The sequence below is a fragment of the Misgurnus anguillicaudatus genome, chromosome 10, assembly GCF_027580225.2.
Source record: "Misgurnus anguillicaudatus chromosome 10, ASM2758022v2, whole genome shotgun sequence".
Lineage (NCBI taxonomy): Eukaryota > Metazoa > Chordata > Actinopteri > Cypriniformes > Cobitidae > Misgurnus > Misgurnus anguillicaudatus.
Window position 1 is genome coordinate 35808936 of NC_073346.2, and position 17616 is coordinate 35826551.

The 17616-nt window shown below is 36.9% G+C and overlaps 1 protein-coding gene across 1 annotated transcript in view; it reads left to right on the forward strand.

Moving 5' to 3' along the window:
- Positions 1-15468, forward strand: part of smg5 (SMG5 nonsense mediated mRNA decay factor) — a 30181-nt gene extending 14713 nt beyond the window's left edge. The window contains exons 13-22 of the mRNA XM_073872507.1: positions 455-624; positions 699-774; positions 862-1037; positions 5427-5585; positions 11266-11325; positions 11435-11594; positions 11919-12005; positions 13924-14002; positions 14081-14219; positions 14387-15468. Coding sequence (XP_073728608.1) covers positions 455-624; positions 699-774; positions 862-1037; positions 5427-5585; positions 11266-11325; positions 11435-11594; positions 11919-12005; positions 13924-14002; positions 14081-14219; positions 14387-14470 — 1190 coding nt within the window. The 3' untranslated portion in view covers positions 14471-15468. The remainder of the gene's footprint in view (positions 1-454; positions 625-698; positions 775-861; positions 1038-5426; positions 5586-11265; positions 11326-11434; positions 11595-11918; positions 12006-13923; positions 14003-14080; positions 14220-14386) is intronic.
- The last annotated feature ends 2148 nt before the right edge of the window (positions 15469-17616 follow it).

Genomic DNA, 17616 nt, shown 5'->3' on the forward strand with positions numbered 1-17616 from the left:
CTCCCCTGGTGATGTCAGAAGGGGATAATACCGCCCCTTAATCTAACTTCGCTACTGCCATTTAGTGCAGAGATCAGCTCATTTACATGTTAAATGACACACCCCAAAACGGCACATTTTTGCACACACCTACAAAGTGACAATTTTAACTTGCTATAATAAATTATCCATATGATATTTTGAGCTAAAACTTTACATATGTACTCTGGTGACACCAAAGATTTATTTGACATCTTAAAAAAGTCTCCTTTAAGACATTTATACCTGCCATAACACTGCAGTGATGGTGTCACATTATATGTTGATTCTCCTGCAAAGACCGCTTTTGTGTAGCTCATTACTATGAATCCAAATCTTAGATGTTAAATTACCTGACTATTCTTTTCATTCTTTGCAGTCACTGTTATTTCCTTTAGTGTATATTAAATTTTATTATATTATTTTCCATACTCAGATCCTGACTCTGATTCCGAGGGCAGCGTTCACAGCAACCAATCGATTCCCAGTGAGAAAACCCTTTCTGAGCGGCTGGAGATTCTGACCAATCAGGATCTCATCCAGATAGTGAAGGTCTTTTTGGATTGGCTGAGGACAAACACCGACATCATCCTGATGTGTGCTCAGGTACGTCAATTTACCGTAAGCGGCAGAACCATTATTTTATCTACCTGTATGCACACTGAACTTGATCTTTACAGAGTTCTCAGAGCTTGTGGAACAGACTCTCAGTCCTGCTTAACTTACTACCTGAGGGCACCAAGATTTTGGAAGCAGGTGAGAAAAATCTACCAAAACATCCTTAATTTATTTATTGTAAGTTGTATGCTCGAGGAAGACGTTTTTTTTCGGCTTCTCTTATAGATCTAGGCTTGAATAAAGAGGTGACAGAACTCCTAAATGAGTCTGAGCGGCCCGGTTTGGTCCAGACGTTGCTTTTGCCTGAGGATCTGGCACTCCGCCACCTTCCTGCCCTCAGCTCGGCCCATCGACGCTTGGACTTCACTAGCCAGAGACCTTCTCTTAGCCCTTTGGAGGAGGTAATTGTTACTGTCCCACGCAGTATTTATATAAATATACTGTGTTCGCATGGACACCATACATTATATGAGCTATCCACACTGTTCAAATTCATATATTCTTATATGTCCACATGCAAGAACTGAAAATGTAACTTTAGTTAGCACTGTAAGCACTACAGCACTAACTGAGTGTCCGATGAGAAGGCAAGTTACGTTCCATTTAGTTTAAAAAAATGTGTGTGATATTGAACTGGGATGCAGTCAGCAAATCTATTTATTTAAAGGTGCATTAGGTAACATTTAAAAAATATATATACATACCTATATCATCAGTGGTGTATAAAGACCTTACGAAATGAACTTTGTTGTTTTTATTACCTTATAATGAGCCGTTTTTATCTACATACACCCCTTATTTGGAAGTTGCCATTTTGTGCACCCATGTTTCTACAGTAGCCCTAAACGAACAAACTGCTTTATAGAGTGCGTTTTGTCCATACATTGTGTCAGATGATGACCGATGAGTTTGTCCTTTGGTGGCTAACGTAGCTTCTCTATGTGTTTCGAAAGGGAGGGGTGAGCTGTGGACTGAGCTGTTGGTTGCAATTTTACAATCTCACCGATAGATGTCACTAAAATCTACACAGTGGACCTTTAACTATTTTAAAGGGACACCACTTTTTTAAAAATATGCTCAATTTCCAGATCCCCTAGAGTGAAACATTTGATTTTTACTAGTGATCGACCGATATATCGGCCGGCCGATACATCGGGCCGATTTTAGCAGGTTTTGGGTGTATCGGCATCGGCCGATTCGCGGCTTGCGTTCGCCGATAGCTTTTCCCCGGCATTAATTACAGACAGGCGCCCACAGGCAGCTCTGTGTTCCTGGAGGCTGCCTGCAGCCCGTGTATTGCCCCTCCCCCCACTAGCAGAGTGGAGCGCTCCAAGCCTGCTCTGGTAAGTTTTTTTTAAACTTCAAAGCATCTTTTAACCGTCTGACTAAAAATATTGCCATATACTTTGAAAGTGTAAGCACGTTGCTCTATATGTGCGTGCAATCATAGCTAAGAAAGTTTGGTGGTCATAATGGAAAACGCGAATGCCTATAAAACTGCTTGCCATTGTATTTAGGGAGCTTCAAATAGCCTTTAGGCTAACCGTATGCATACTGCAGCTGTTACAAACACTGGTCATAGGATTAAATAATGCTGACGTTGTTCCGTGATTTCGTGGTATTTATAGGAGTTTTATTCAGCGACCACCAGTCTGACGTTTGGAAGCGACGCGTGCTCATAATGCCGCAAGCGAACGCAGGTCATTAGCCGAACAGCTGATCATAGCTGGACATGCTGGGTTTTTAATTTTCATCTCCATAAATATATGTAAGTTAGTAGTAAAAGGCTAAACATTAATATCCATTGCTGATAGTTTCTCGTCATTGTGGAGAGCGCAGTTCATGGTTGCATACGTTTATGGTTGTTAACACGGAGTTTCGCGGAATTTTCGTCAGCGAAAAAAATAAGAAATTCGACCCAAAGCACTTAGTTCCAAACAGTTCCCACAGGACTTTTATGTGACCGGAGAAGTGTTTTTTTGTAAGTTTTGTCAACATTTCTGTTCACTGGGAGCGCAAAGATACATGCACTCTCTCATCCATGTCTCACTGCACCTCTCCCACGTGCACGCGCTCTACTATCTGACCGAAGTCCGTACACAAATCCTCATGTATTTGTTCAGTTTTATGCGTTTTAAGCGAGCTGAGGCAAACTAACTATACCTCGCATTTATTATAGGGCAAGAGGGTGTGTGAGGTACAGAAGTGGGGCAATTGGCATGTTATTCAGAATTCTTTTTAAGTTGTTTTTGGATCAGTATTGCTGTTTACATTTTCCTTGTCGTCTTATTAAAGACATTTGCTCTACAAGAGATTAAGTTAAGTGCACTAAAACTTAGACCTAAGCATTAAATAGGTTGTAAATAGTTGGTTACTTTCATGGATAAAGTAAAGTGTTCCCCTTGTTATGCTGCTTGGTTGCTGCTACTGTGTGCAATGGTGTAATTATTATTTTATTTATGTATTTTAAGCAGCACTGAATTTTCTTACTTGTTCTACCTCACCTGTTTTTACTATTTGTTAAATATAAATGTTCCTTTTTTAAATCAAGAGCTGTAACATTTGGTTTTATCATTGTGTCATTTTTATGATATAAACTGAATGAGAAAAAGCAGTATCGGCTCCAAATATCGGCTAAAGAAAATCGGCAGCCTGTATCGGTCATCGGCTAAAGCTGATGGAAAAAAATCGGCATCGGCACAGAAAAATCCATATCGGTCGATCCCTAATTTTTACCGTTTTGGAATCCATTCAGCTGATCTCCGGGTCTGGCGGTACCACTTTTAGCATAGCTTAGAATAATCCATTTAATCTAATTAGACCATTAGCATCGCGCTAAAAAATGACCAAAGAGTTACATCGTGTACTTAGACCAACAGAAAATTCTTCTAAAGAAGAGTCAAGTATTAAATAAGAAAAAAAATCAAAAATCTTTTCTTATTTTTGAGCATGATGCTAATGGTCTTATCGGATTCAATGGATTATGCTAAGCTTTGCTTAATGTGGTACTGCCAGACCCGGTAAAAATCGAACATTTAACTCTAGGGGAGCTGGAAAATGAGCATATTTTCAAAAAAAGTGGAGTGTCCCTTTAACTGCAAAAGTATTTAATAATGCTGATATTTTAAAAATAATAATAATAATATGCAAATGTGAAATCATACATTTTTTTATTATGTCAGGGTATTAAGAGATTTTAACTCTAGCCATACAAAACCAGACACCACTGAAAATATCACACCATATACAATACTGTAAAGTCTCACGGTGTGTGTGCACACCAACAGCTTTTGCAAGTAGATGACATACAAAATCAATGCAAAAATGCGCATTTGCCCCTGACAATGTGAAAAAATTTCCATTCGTCAAACGTGTAATGTTGAGCGGGAAATTCCATTTTGACAAATCCGGTTGTATCCGAAAACGCATAAGAGCATTATTATAGCTGTCTGTAGGCATGCTGAAATTAATGACACAGCTTCTTATTCAAACAGAGACCGGACGAAAAAGGAGATAGTTTAAAGGAATAGTCTACTCATTTTCAATATTAAAATATGTTATTACCTTAACTAAGAATTGTTGATACATCCCTCTATCATCTGTGTGCGTGCACGTAAGCGCTGGAGCGTGCCGCGATGCTTCGATAGCATTTAGCTTAGCCCCATTCATTCAATTGTACCATTTAGAGATAAAGTTAGAAGTGACCAAACACATCAACGTTTTTCCTATTTAAGACGAGTAGTTATACGAGCAAGTTTGGTGGTAAAAAATAAAAAGTAGTGTTTTCTAAGCGGATTTAAAAGAGGAACTATATTTTATGGCGTAATAGCACTTTTGGGAGTACTTTTACTCATAATGGGAGAGGGAGGGTGTTACTGCGCCGAGTCGAAGTACTCCCAAAAGTGCTATTACGCCATAAAATATAGTTCCTCTTTTAAATCCGCTTAGAAAAGCGCTACGTTTTATTTTGTACCACCAAACTTGCTCGTATAACTACTCGTCTTAAATAGGAAAAACGTTGATGTGTTTGGTCACTTCTAACTTTATCTCTAAATGGTACCATTGAATGAATGGGGCTAAGCTAAATGCTATCAAAGCGTCGCAGCGCGCTCCAGCGCTTACGTGCACGCACACAGATGATAGAGGGATGTATCAACAATTCTTAGTTAAGGTAATAACATATTTTAATATTGAAAATGAGTAGACTATTCCTTTAAGTAAGAGAGGGAAGTTAGACTGTTGTTGTTGTTGTTGAGGATGTGCTTGAGGACACTGTTTTATGGACAAATGTTTTTTTTTATTAGTGTGAGTGACACGATAAATAATACTCTGTGTTATCTAGAATGAGTAAATCTAAGGCCACCACCAGCTTTGTTGTTTTAAAATATTTTTTATTGACCATCCATATAATTTTTTTGGGTCGCTCTATATTTAGATACAAAAACTTCGAAATACAGGAAATATTTAGACAAAATATATTTTTAATGATATTAAATTCAAAAAATAAAATCATACTTTTCTGCAATTAAATAACCATCAAACTTGTGTCTATTTATAGAAAGTGCTCAGCAGGCATGCAGGTGCCTTTGTTAAAGCTCCCTAATGTAAAGAATATAACTTGCAAGTGTATTTTATGTAAAGTAATGCGAAGTTAATGGACAAACAATTATTTTCTCCCAGCTAATTAGAACGTAAAAGCTTGCATTGCATTGTGTAACTGTGATTTAACATTCACTCACTGTTTCTGTGAAATCTCATGTTTCCTCTTTTCTCTTCTCGCTGCTGTCCAGTGTGTGGTGCGCTTGGGCTGCATTCGCAGCTTTGGCCACTTCCTCACAAATCTCCAAGGCAACGTGCTGCACTTCAACCCGGAGGCGGGCATCTTCACCAGCATCAGCCAATCGGAGCAGGAGAACCTCATTCAGCAGGCCAAGGCCCAGTTCCGTATGGTAAATAACATGCATTTAATAAAGTAATAGATAAAGCTCAACATAAAATGTAGGGCATCGCTGCAAACTTTGCGATATTTTGGTGGGTATTGCGATCAGTTTGATTTTTTTTTGTGGGGTTTGATTAGGACTTCTGAATGGGCAAAATCATAATCACAATTATTTTGTTGCAAATCACTATCACAGTTATTTGACAAGATTATTTCATGATTTTGTTAATTTATTTATTTAACCTCTTTATTAAGTAAGTGTCGCAATAAGCTACACAAATCAATGCAGTAGTGCTTTGAAGTGCCTTACAAACAAATTTGGTGCAGCAGCATGCAATTTATATTTTAATTGCACAACAATTATTTTACCTCGATTATCTTATTTTTGTAATTGTTTGAATCAGAAATTGAAAATCAAAAATGAAATGCACAGCCTTAATTTCGATTAGATTTCAAATCAGTCCAATGTTGATTGGTAATCAATATTTCATTTAAAATTTTAGTTTTGCAGACATAGGATTTTGTTTGCTGTCACTTTAAGATCTACTTGTAATGCACGAATACATTATACTGTTACACATGGATTTTCTTTTTGAATTGTTCAAACAGACTACGTGACATTTTAAAAAAATATTGTGTATATATTTCCATTCAAGCACAAGGAAACGTGAACCCAGTATTTGCGTGAGCAGCACATTAAGATCTGTTTCCCGTCTACTTTGGATAAATATTTAACCTGATAAGGATCACTACACCCTTGCACGTGAGGCTGCATAAACGTCATTGTAACTTTGAAGCATTAAATCTTCAAAATATACGGTCATGCGGCACATCGTTTGAAAGCTTAGACTTTCGGGATTCCATTAAGCGCAGACACAAAGCATCATATGATTTATAGCAGTCATAAAACTGTAATCTAGTTATTAGTTACCTGAACCGTGCGGCGCTGATTTAGGATATTTACTTACCTTCAAAATCTTCCCTTTATCCGCTTCGGTGAAATTGTCCAAAACAAATTGTTCATAAATCCCCAAAAGTACAATGAAATGGAATATCCAAGCCTTTTAATCCAAAACGATTTGTTCGCCTCACAATCTTGACGTTTCTGACCGAATTACGATATAAATACTGTATACAATTAGTTCACTAATGGACATTCGTTCGAAACTCACTTTCCATTCACGATTTATAATGATATATTCGGATGTCACGTTTATTATGCAACGTCTGAGAATAAATACGCCCCCTTGTGGAATTTCAGCCGTTCCATAAAAGGCTAAAGACATGGTCTAAAACACATACAAATACTCCCTGGAGTAAATAATCGGTGTATCATTCGTTCAATCGTTTTTTTCAAGTTAAAACAAAAAATGCAAAAGGGTCAATGTTGTGTCCATATGGTTCAATTACATGTAAAAGGGTTAAAATTTCAAATAAATTTGCAGAATACTTGCATAAATTCTCTTTTTTGAGGACCAAGTATTCAATTTTCTGGTTTTATTTCATTTTGAAAGAATATTTGGGGGATCATTGCAAAAATGTCAATGTGGTGTAACCGGTCTGTCTCAAGTGGTGTAACTAGTATTTTTTTAAATGAAAAATAAGTATATTCATAAAAAAAATTGTGGAATAAAATATAATCATCTAGTTCAGTGTAATATGATTTTTTGACAGACATTTTTACATAATTCGTAAAAGATTATTTAGAAAACAGAGCTGTTTTCAGCATATGTCAGGACAAATATTACAAAAACGCATTAAAATTTACATTTAGAAATAACTAATAAAATGATATTTTAAAATGATTTTTTTTTGATGATTATGCTTACAAGTCATCAAGGTAGATAAAATAGTTAGTATTTCTCATTCTTTGGCGCAATTGGCGGTTACACCATTTGACATTTACAAGGTCCATTCCGTCTTAACTGTCATAAAAATGGTGCAAATGTAATTTTTATTGCATAACATTTACATAAATACACTATGTGCCTTGAAATAAACCTGATGCATGCTTTTAAAACAAGTATTTTAAAAAGATTTTTTAATTTCTCATCTTTCCAAACTGTTTTTGTCACTGACCCAAAAACGTTTTTATTTATTTCCTGAACTTAAATGAAAAAACAAATAACGACTCCTTTTCCGATATTTTGAAAGCAAAATGAATAACGGGATTAGAGAAATTTTAATTTTGATTTTTAATTTAACACCTTAGAAGACATATACCAATGAAATAATTTTAAACAGATCAAGTACTATTGTGGTAACAGCCATTTTAATAAGGGTGTGAATATGATAGAGCAAAGTCTCATTTGCTTACAGTCCGACTTTTTTTATAAGGGGTACTTGTGGCAACATCGGTCAGAATGAAGTGCGAAAACCACCCGCTCCCGTCCAAAGTAGGCCACACCATAGTGCCGACCGCTAACATCTTTATACTCTAAAATTTAACCTGGCTACGGCTTTTCTCATGTAGTGGAAGCATTTAGTGCAAATATTTTTATCAGGTAATTCAAATTTTTTATCAGTGTATCATACCGTGTATGGGGCGGCAGTGGCACAGTAGTTCATGTAGGTTGTCTACAAACCGGAAGGTTGGTGGTTCAATCCCCGGCTCCACCGGACCAAGTGTCGAAGTGTCCTTGAGCAAGACACTTAACCCCAGTTGCTCCCGACGAGCTGGCTGGCGCCTTGCATGGCTGACACCGCCGTCGGTGTATGAATGTGCGCGTGAATGGGTGAATGTGAGGCTAATTGTAAAGCGCTTTGGATGGCCATAGGTCTGTTAAAAGCGCTATATAAATGCAGTCCATTTACCATTTACCATACCCGAAATAATAATAATGAAAAAAGAAAAAGATCAAAGGTTGGACTGTAAGTGAGTGAGACTTACAAGAGAGCATGATTGGTCTATCATATTCACACCCTTATTAAAATTTCCTCTAATCTGTTACCACAATGGCGCTTGATCTGTTTAAAATGATCTGGTTGGTCTATGTCTGCTATGATGTTAAGTAAAAAAATCTAAATCAAAATTTGTCTAATCCCGTTATTGATTTTTTTCTATTTTTGATCTGAGTGCACAATCAGAAAATTTGAAAACGAGTCATTATTCGTTTTTTGGTTTTAATTGGAAAAAAACGAATGATACACGGATTGTAAAGCACGCACGTAACGAATCGATCAATTCAGGGATTTCCCCGAATCAATATTTTTTTGTTAAATTGAAGATTGATTAAAATTGGAGCCAGACCTACTTTAAACTAGAAACTCTTCATGTGACTGATATGTTCAAATGCCTCAGTTTGTGCTCCATTTTGTAATGGCGCTAAATGCATGCAGAAATAGCCATGGAAAGTGCCTCAAAATGACAGGGTCTACGCAGGCGAAGAGAACGGGGTTTTTCATAAAACCTCACCGCATATGTGAGCTTTTGCTTGAGAGCCTCATGTTGCCAAGCAACCACGCAGCCCTTACGGGTAGAACAAATGATGGTTGAAGTGCTACCTTGCTGTGCCGGTGAAGAGGCGGCTTTTTCTGCTACAATTTCATTAAAACCTTCAGGGCCTGCGAATCAAAAGAATGCCTTGCAGTCCATGACAAGCTTGTGGAGTAAGGCTGTGTTCGAGATACAACCTTATTCTCTTATAAGACTTCACTTTAACCCAATCATTACAACCAGCATGAGCTCTCTAACACTACTGTTAACCCAAACCACAGTTTTAGACTTCTGCTTGATTATAAAGGATTTAGTTGGTTTCTTATTTTTCTATCTACGTGTTGCAGTGTGCAACTTTGAACAATTGCCATCTTTGCTCTTTATTTAAATATTTTATTAAAGGTGCATTCAATTATTTTGTCCAATAAGTACCTTAACAGTTCATTTGTACTGTACACATGTAATATGTGACCCTGGACCACAAACCAGTTATAAGGGTCTGATTTTTATAAATAAGCTTTGATGTATGGTTTGTTAGAATAGGACAATATTTGACCGAGATTCAACTATTTGAAAATCTGGAATCTGAGGGTGCAAAAAATCAAAATATTGGGAAAAAAGCCTTTAAAGTTATCCAGATTAAGTCCTTAGCAACACATATTACTAATGATAAATACATTTTTGGAAATTTACAAAATATCTACATTTTTTGTCCTTAAAGAATCTTTAATTTTGACTTCTGCAATATTTTATTGCTAAAAATATACTTGTGCTACTTATGACTTTGGTTTTGTGGTCCAGGGTCACATATGAGGGGGCATTAAATCCCCCTCCCTGAACATTACTTTTGGCCACTGCTCTATCTATCGATTTATACTCGCCTAAAGGATTATTAGGAACATCATACCAATACTGTGTTTGACCCCCTTTCACCTTCAGAACTGTCTTAATTCTACGTGGCATTGATTCAACAAGGTGCTGAAAGCATTCTTTAGAAATGTTGGCCTATATTGATAGGATAGCTTCTTGCAGTTGATGGAGATTTGTGGGATGCACATCCAGGGCACAAAGCTCCAATTCCACCACATCCCAAAGATGCTCTATTGGGTTGAGATCTGGTGACTGTGGGGGCCATTTTAGTACAGTGAACTCGTCATGTTCAAGAAACCAATTTGAAATGATTCAAGCTTTGTGACATGGTGCATTATCCTGCTGGAAGTAGCCATCAGAGGATGTGTACATAGTGGTCATAAAGGGATGGACATGGTCAGAAACAATGCTCAGGTAGTGCGTGGCATTTAAACGATGCCCAGTTGGCACTAAGGGGCCTAAAGTGTACTAAGAAAACATCCCCCACACCATTACACCTCCACCACCAGCCTGCACAGTGGTAACAAGGCATGATGGATCCACGTTCTCATTCAGTTTATGCCGACTCTGCCATCTAAATGTCACAACAGAAATTGAGACTCATCAGACCAGGCAACATTTTTTCAGTCTTCAATTGTCCAATTTTGGTGAGCTCATGCAAATTGTAGCCTCTTTTTCCTATGGAGATCAGTGATACCCGGTGGGGTCTTCTGCTGTTGTAGCCCCATCCGCCTCAAGGTTGTGCGTGTTGTGGCTTCACAAATGCTTTGCTGCATACCTCGGTTGTAACGAGTGGTTATTTCAGTCAAAGTTGCTCTTCTATCAGCTTGAATCAGGCGGCCCATTCTCCTCTGACCTCTAGCATCAACAAGGCATTTTCGCCCACAGGACTGCCGCATACTGGATGTTTTTCCCTTTTCACACCATTCTTTGTAAACCCTAGAAATAGTTGTGCGTGAAAATCTCAGTAACTGAGCAGATTGTAAAATACTCTGACCGGCCCGTCTGGCACCAACAACCATGCCACACTCAAAATTGCTTAAATCACCTTTCTTTCCCATTCTGACATTCAGTTTGGAGTTCAGGAGATTGTCTTGACCAGGACCACACCCCTAAATGCATTGAAGCAACTGCCCTGTGATTGGTTGATTAGATAATGGCATTACTGAGAATTTAAACAGGTGTTCCTAATAATCCTTTAGGTGAGTGTATAATATACATATTCAACACATGTGAGTTCGATCCCAGAACATTTACAGGACGTGTTAATTTTACGGAAATTTTCTGGGACCACAGTGCTGTGTGAATGAGGTTTAAAAGTAATGTGTAATGTTATGGTGTGTTATGTGGAGGTTATATTGACCTCTGGTTGTTTGATCCACAGGCTGAAGAGGAAGCTCGTAGGAACCGTCTTATGAGAGACATGGCCCAGCTGCGCCTGCAGGTCAGACCAGCCGTCCTGTTTCTTTTTAACTTTCGTTAGTGCCGTTCTTGTTCACAAAACCGACTTTATTTATTGGAGCCGTAATGAATTGTTGATCGTCTTCATGCAGTTGGAGGTCTCTCAGCTGGAAGGAAGTCTGCAGCAGCCAAAAGCCCAGTCCTCCATGTCTCCGTACCTGGTGCCAGACACTTCTGCTCTGTGCCAGCACCTGGGTCCGATCAGACAGCTGGCTGCCAGCGGCTGCTTCATCATCATCATCCCTCGTACAAGTCAGCCAATGTCTTGTATATCTGTCCAGGGTTGAAGTGGTCCTGCAAAGTCATGAAATGTTTTGTAATTACTTGATAGTCACTTTTGATAAACTTGTTTTGCGAATGCATGAAATGTAAATGCTTCCTAATCTAAATAAAGATTTAACTGTACTGTATTTTGATCTGCAAGTTTAGAGATGCACTTAAATTAATCTGTTTTTTAGTTTGGCACCTCAGTTGTAAGGAAAATGAATCTCAAATAAGCAGTTTATACAGAAGGGTCTGACCACCAGAAACATTCAATACTGTGCTAACTGACTGAAATTTTGATCTTTTTTTTAGTAATTGATGGTCTGGACATGCTAAAGAAAGAGAATGCTGGAGCGAGAGATAGTATCCGTTTCCTGGAGACGGAGTTTCGGAAGGGAAACAGATACATCTTTTTCTACTGGGATTGTAGCTCTTCCCTCGTGCTTTTTTACATTTCTTCGACCACTGGATCAACATCCCCAGTTTTGGGGTAGTTGCTTCTCTCATTTCTATTTTTTTTTTCTTTTTTTCATGTTTTCTTTGTGAATTTTTGACGTACAAACATACATTGTTAAAGTGGACGTAACCTTTTGTTTGCAAATTGTGGTGATGTGTCAAACAAAAAGCAAACGTTTTACAAACGGTATTTAACAGATATTTTGTGTTTTCTTTGTGAATTTTTGACGTACAAACAAACAAATTACAAACAAACATTGTTAAAGTGGATGTTTAACCTTTTGTTGGCAAATTGTGGTGATGTGTCAAACAAAAAGCAAACGTTTTACAAATGTTATTTAACAGATTTTTGTGTTTTCTTCGTGAATTTTTGACAGACAAACAAACGTTGTTAAAGTGGATGTTAACCTTTTGTTCGCAAATTGTGGTGATGCGTCAAACAAAAAGCAAATGTTTTACAAACGTTATTTAACAGATATTTTAGATTTTGTTCGAGAATTTTTTTTTAACATAAGTGGCTTCGTCCAAGTGCAAAACATACAACAGATAAGTAGAAAACAACAAAAACAAAACAGACAACAAAAACAACACAACAATTGTGACACTGTTTTTTTCTGCCCAATGATAATAAGCGAACTCATAATAAAAATAACAATAAATTAAACTGATAATAATACAAATGATGATATTGTTATGAAGCAATGATAACAAGCAAAATAATAATAATAATACAAAATAATAATAATAATAAATTAAACGGATAATAATACATATTTGTGTAGTAATAATGATGATAATAATAGTAATAATTATAATATGTATATTATGCAATAATAGTATGTACAATAATGTTGGTAATACCAATAATAATTCTAGGAATTTTTTGTTTTGTTTTTCTAATCCCATAATAATAACTTCATAATAATAAATAATAAACATAATGATTATTATTAATAGTAATAATAGTAACAAAACTGACAACAATGAATATAATATTATATAAAAGGATGGTGATGATATTGATATTTTGTAATATTTTTGTGATATTTCTAGACGTTTGTGTGTGTGAGTCCTGACCATAGACTGTAAAAAAGATGGACGAAGGCTTTTCGCTCTTCCATTGGTGAAAGTGAAGCCGCCAGTGTGTAAGCACGAAGTAAAGCCGCGAATTCAAGGCCCCGCCCTTGCAGAATACGCATATCACAGCTGTCAATCATGACGTGACACCACCCTTTTTATAGCATTAAATAACTAACTAAAAACAAACTTTTTTAAAAGACAAGCACTTGAATTTACATCAACGTGATAAAAACTACAGTAAATGACAGAAACCAGCTTCGGAAAAAAGATAATTGAAGTGTAATTAAATATTCAAGTCCCATTGAATGACATGGGGGAGGTGGGGTTTATGACCTATACTGGGACCAGTCACTGGGGGGCGATCGACACATTTTGGCGTCACTTTTCAGGGCTTGTGCGGCCCACAGTTTGGAAAGCACTGCATTAGACGTTTAAAGGCTCTATTTGTTTGCATTTGACCTCAAAAGCATTAAAGTGATAGTTCACCCAAAAATTTACATTTTCATCAATTTTCTCACCCTCAAACTTTCTTGTTTACATTTTTAATAAACACGAATGTATTTGTAATCAAACAAGCAATCTTGGTAATCAAACAGATCTGGGCCCCCATTGTCTTCCATAATAATATTTTTCCTACAATGGACATCAATGGTGCCCCAGATAATCTTTCAAAATATCCCCTTTTAGGATAGCAATTCCTGCAGAAAAGTATGTATATTTACTTTTTATACCCCGAACAATATAGACAGTTGACTCATCACATTTGTATGTCATTTCTGCGACAGATACATCCGCTGTCAGAAAGAGTCAGGAAGAAGTTTTGAGAGGGATAAATTAAAGCGCCAGGACACAGAAGCCTGGTAAGACACACATGACCTCCCGTTTCAATAACGTTAACCTTAATGTGGTTGATATTCTGCAATAACTGATCTTTACAGGCATCTTTATAAGATGGTGGACAGCTGTCGTCAGCTCACCGGGTCTCAAAAAAGCGGAGATGAAGACACGGCCGGCATGGTGACCATATTAACGGGACATTCGCTGGAGGAGATGACTGAAAGATCAGCTTCCATGAAGGTTTTTACTGTCAAAACACTACAGCTGTGGCAATCTTCACTTTGCCAAATCTGTTATATTTTATGTTAAAAATGTCATCCTTTCACAGCGGTTTTTATTGTAGTTTAATATTAAGGATAATTTTAAAGCAGAGCCTCCATGAAAAGTTTTCTCATGTTTGGTTGCAGGCTGCTGTCCAGGCGGTGGGGTCTGCGGGCATGGAGCTGAAAAACATCACCGAGTTTTATCAGCAATGGAAGGAGATGGGCTGAGAGACAGCGTGGGACACAGGGGTCGGCTCTGCGTTCGGCCGATCACATCACTCACTCCCTATCTCTCTCTTTCTCTCTCTCCCACTTTACTGCCCTGTCTGCATCTACATCTCCAGGAGAAACTACTCGAAGGCGGAGACTTGTAAGGAAGGAGGGTGCAGTAAGTGTGCGGAGAAAAGAGAAGACAGAGACACGGGGCTTTAACGTACAACAGCGTGTCCTCGACCCAACGCGGGAGGGTTGAAAGAAGCTATGGGGTGAAATAAATGCCCCTGGGGCGCTATAACCAGACATATATACCTATGAAATGAGTGTATATGTTTTAGAGAGAGAAACAAACATTCATGTCCATAAATGCAGAAAAGAATCCCATATAACTAAATGTATAGAGCAGTGTTTTCGCATCGTTTTATTTTCGTCTTTATGCTACGGTGCACAGGGGTCGTGCGCTGCCACGTGAATGTCTTGTGTTTCACTGGCAGGTCAACTTTAAGGTCGCGACAAGAATTTAGCCCTGATCGGAGCCACAGTTCTGTTTTTTAGCATTTACTCTTGTTGCTCAAGAAGGATTCAGGGTATTGGGTGTACACTTTTTTCGATCGTTTTTGCTTTATTACGTTGCTTTCTCCCTCTGTTTTTTTTTTTTTTTTGCCGTGTACCTTTGTGATTTAATGTATTGTGTTGTATGTGTATGAACTGAATGAAATAAGTAAGGCAAATGGTTGCTTTTATTTGATTTTATTTTTGTATGTCGTATCTTTGCTGTGCTGAACACAGGAATGAGGGTCAGGCGTAGAGATGTCACGCGCGTTAAAGCATTCTAACATTACGACTTTCGCATCGCACACCGCTGCGCTGGCGAGTGTGGAGGTGTTTGATCTAGACCCTGTCATTTGCCATCACGTTCTCGTAGTAATTGTTTCATATTGCACAACGCAAAAGAATACAATGTATGTGTGAGACTGTGCATTAAAAATTAAAAGAGATTTCATCTACAATGTCTCGTTATTGAATGATGGGTTTTCAGACTGGGGGCTGTAAAGGGATTTAAAGAGAAAATGACAAAACTTTGAAAAAAGATTTTTCAATATATAAGGCAAAATTTGTATTTAACTTTTTTTTTTTAGGCGGTGTGCATGATTTTTGAAAAACACTTTGGAAAAGGGACTACCAAAACACACTTGTAGCCAATCAGCAGTAAGGGGCGTGTCTACTAACCAACATTGTTGCCTGGGTTGTGTTTGTGTGGGACGAGTCTATCAAAAGGAGGTCCAGATTCTATTGGGGTAGGGGCGTGTTTGTTTAGGTGATTTCAAATATCAACATTGGCATCATGCACCCTGCCTTTTAAGGCATAAAATTTTGTTTTCTAAAATGATTAGTCCAAAAAAATTTACCCAATCATTATTGCTCATTATTATAGACAGCTTTTGTATAGCAGTAACATATAAAAGTCAAATCTGCATATAAAATAAAAAAATGTTCAAGAGTTCATATCAACTTCTTGTAGTCAGGGTTCCGACCAGGTTTGGAAAAGTATGGAATTTGATTTGAGTAATTTCCAGGGGGCTCATTTATAAAGCGTGCGTACGCCAGTTCCCACGCAAAGTTTTTAATGGCGATTGGATCAGTCTGCCAAAAGATCGTTTTTACACTTGATCTTATTAGTTTAGAATGACATGGGGCTAAGTAAATGATGATAGAAATTTCATTTTGGGGTAAATTAATAACCCTTTAAAACATTTTTTTAATATTTTAATATAGAATTTATAAATATTTTATTTATAATTATAAATTTAACATGACTTTTCCTATCCCGCCCCCCTTTCTCCCCCACCTCAGTTCCTGTCTAGCTACTTTCCTATCCTATTAAAAGGCACAAAAAAACAATACTAAATGTTTAGAATGTAACATACTTGTTAGCAATGGAATCATTAAACCATTTTTAGAACAAGTAAAATATAGTCTGAAAAATCTGTAGGGAAGTCTGAAAATTTGAGTCTGTAAAAGTATGGAATTTTGAAATGAAAATTGTGTGGGAACCCTGTGTAGTGTATGTATTAAAGTGATAGTTCACCCAAAAATGAAAATTCTGTGATAATTTTCTCATCTTCATGTTGTTCTCAACCGGCATAAATTAATTTTTTCTAGTGAACACAAAAGAAGATATTTTGATAAATTAAGGTAAGCAGGCAGCTGAGAGTAACCATTTGCTTCCATAGTAGAAAAACAATTATTATGAAAGTATATTGAATTCCATCTATTTGTTTTTCCCACTATGGTAGTCAATAATAACAATCAGCTGTGTGCTTACCATCATTTATTAAAATATATTTTGTGTTTATCAGAAAAAAAGATATTCATACAGATTTAGAACAACATGAGGATGAGAAAATTATAGTGAAAATGTACACTTTTGGATGAACTATCCCTTTACGATTATATATATATATATATATATATTATTTTATTGAAAATTGATGCATAAATAAATTTTAAATGAAAATGATACATCCAGTAAAACTAGAAAATAGATAAATTATTAACTAATTAATTTGGTTTTTACTAAAATGAGAATTAAAGTGTTTTATTTTGTATAAATAAATTCATAATTCACTCTAAAAAAAAAAGGTACAAAAGCTGTCAGTGGGGCTTTCCAAAAGTACACTTTTTTCCTAAAGAGTGCATTTATTGATACCTCTCAGATATATATATATAGGTATAAAAAATCCAAAGTTTCTTCTTTGGATCTCAGCATTGAGGATCTTTTGGTCTACTTCACTTTGTCAAGCAGGACCTATTTAAGTGATTTCTTGATTGCGAACAGGTGTGCCAGTAACAGGTGGGCCTTTAGAGAAACTAAACTCAGGTGTGATAAACCACATTTAAAGGAAAACACCACAGTTTTTCAATATTTTACTATGTTCTTACCTCAACTTCCTACCTCAACCTATCTTTTTTCAATGCATTTGTGAATGTGTTAGCATTTAGCCTAGCCCCATTCATCCCTTAGGATCCAAACAGGGATGAATGTTGAAGCTACCAAACACTTTCATGTTTCCCTATTTAAAGATTGTTACATGAGTAGTTATATGAGTAAATATGGTTACACAAAATAAAATGTGGCGATGTTTTTAAGCGAAAAA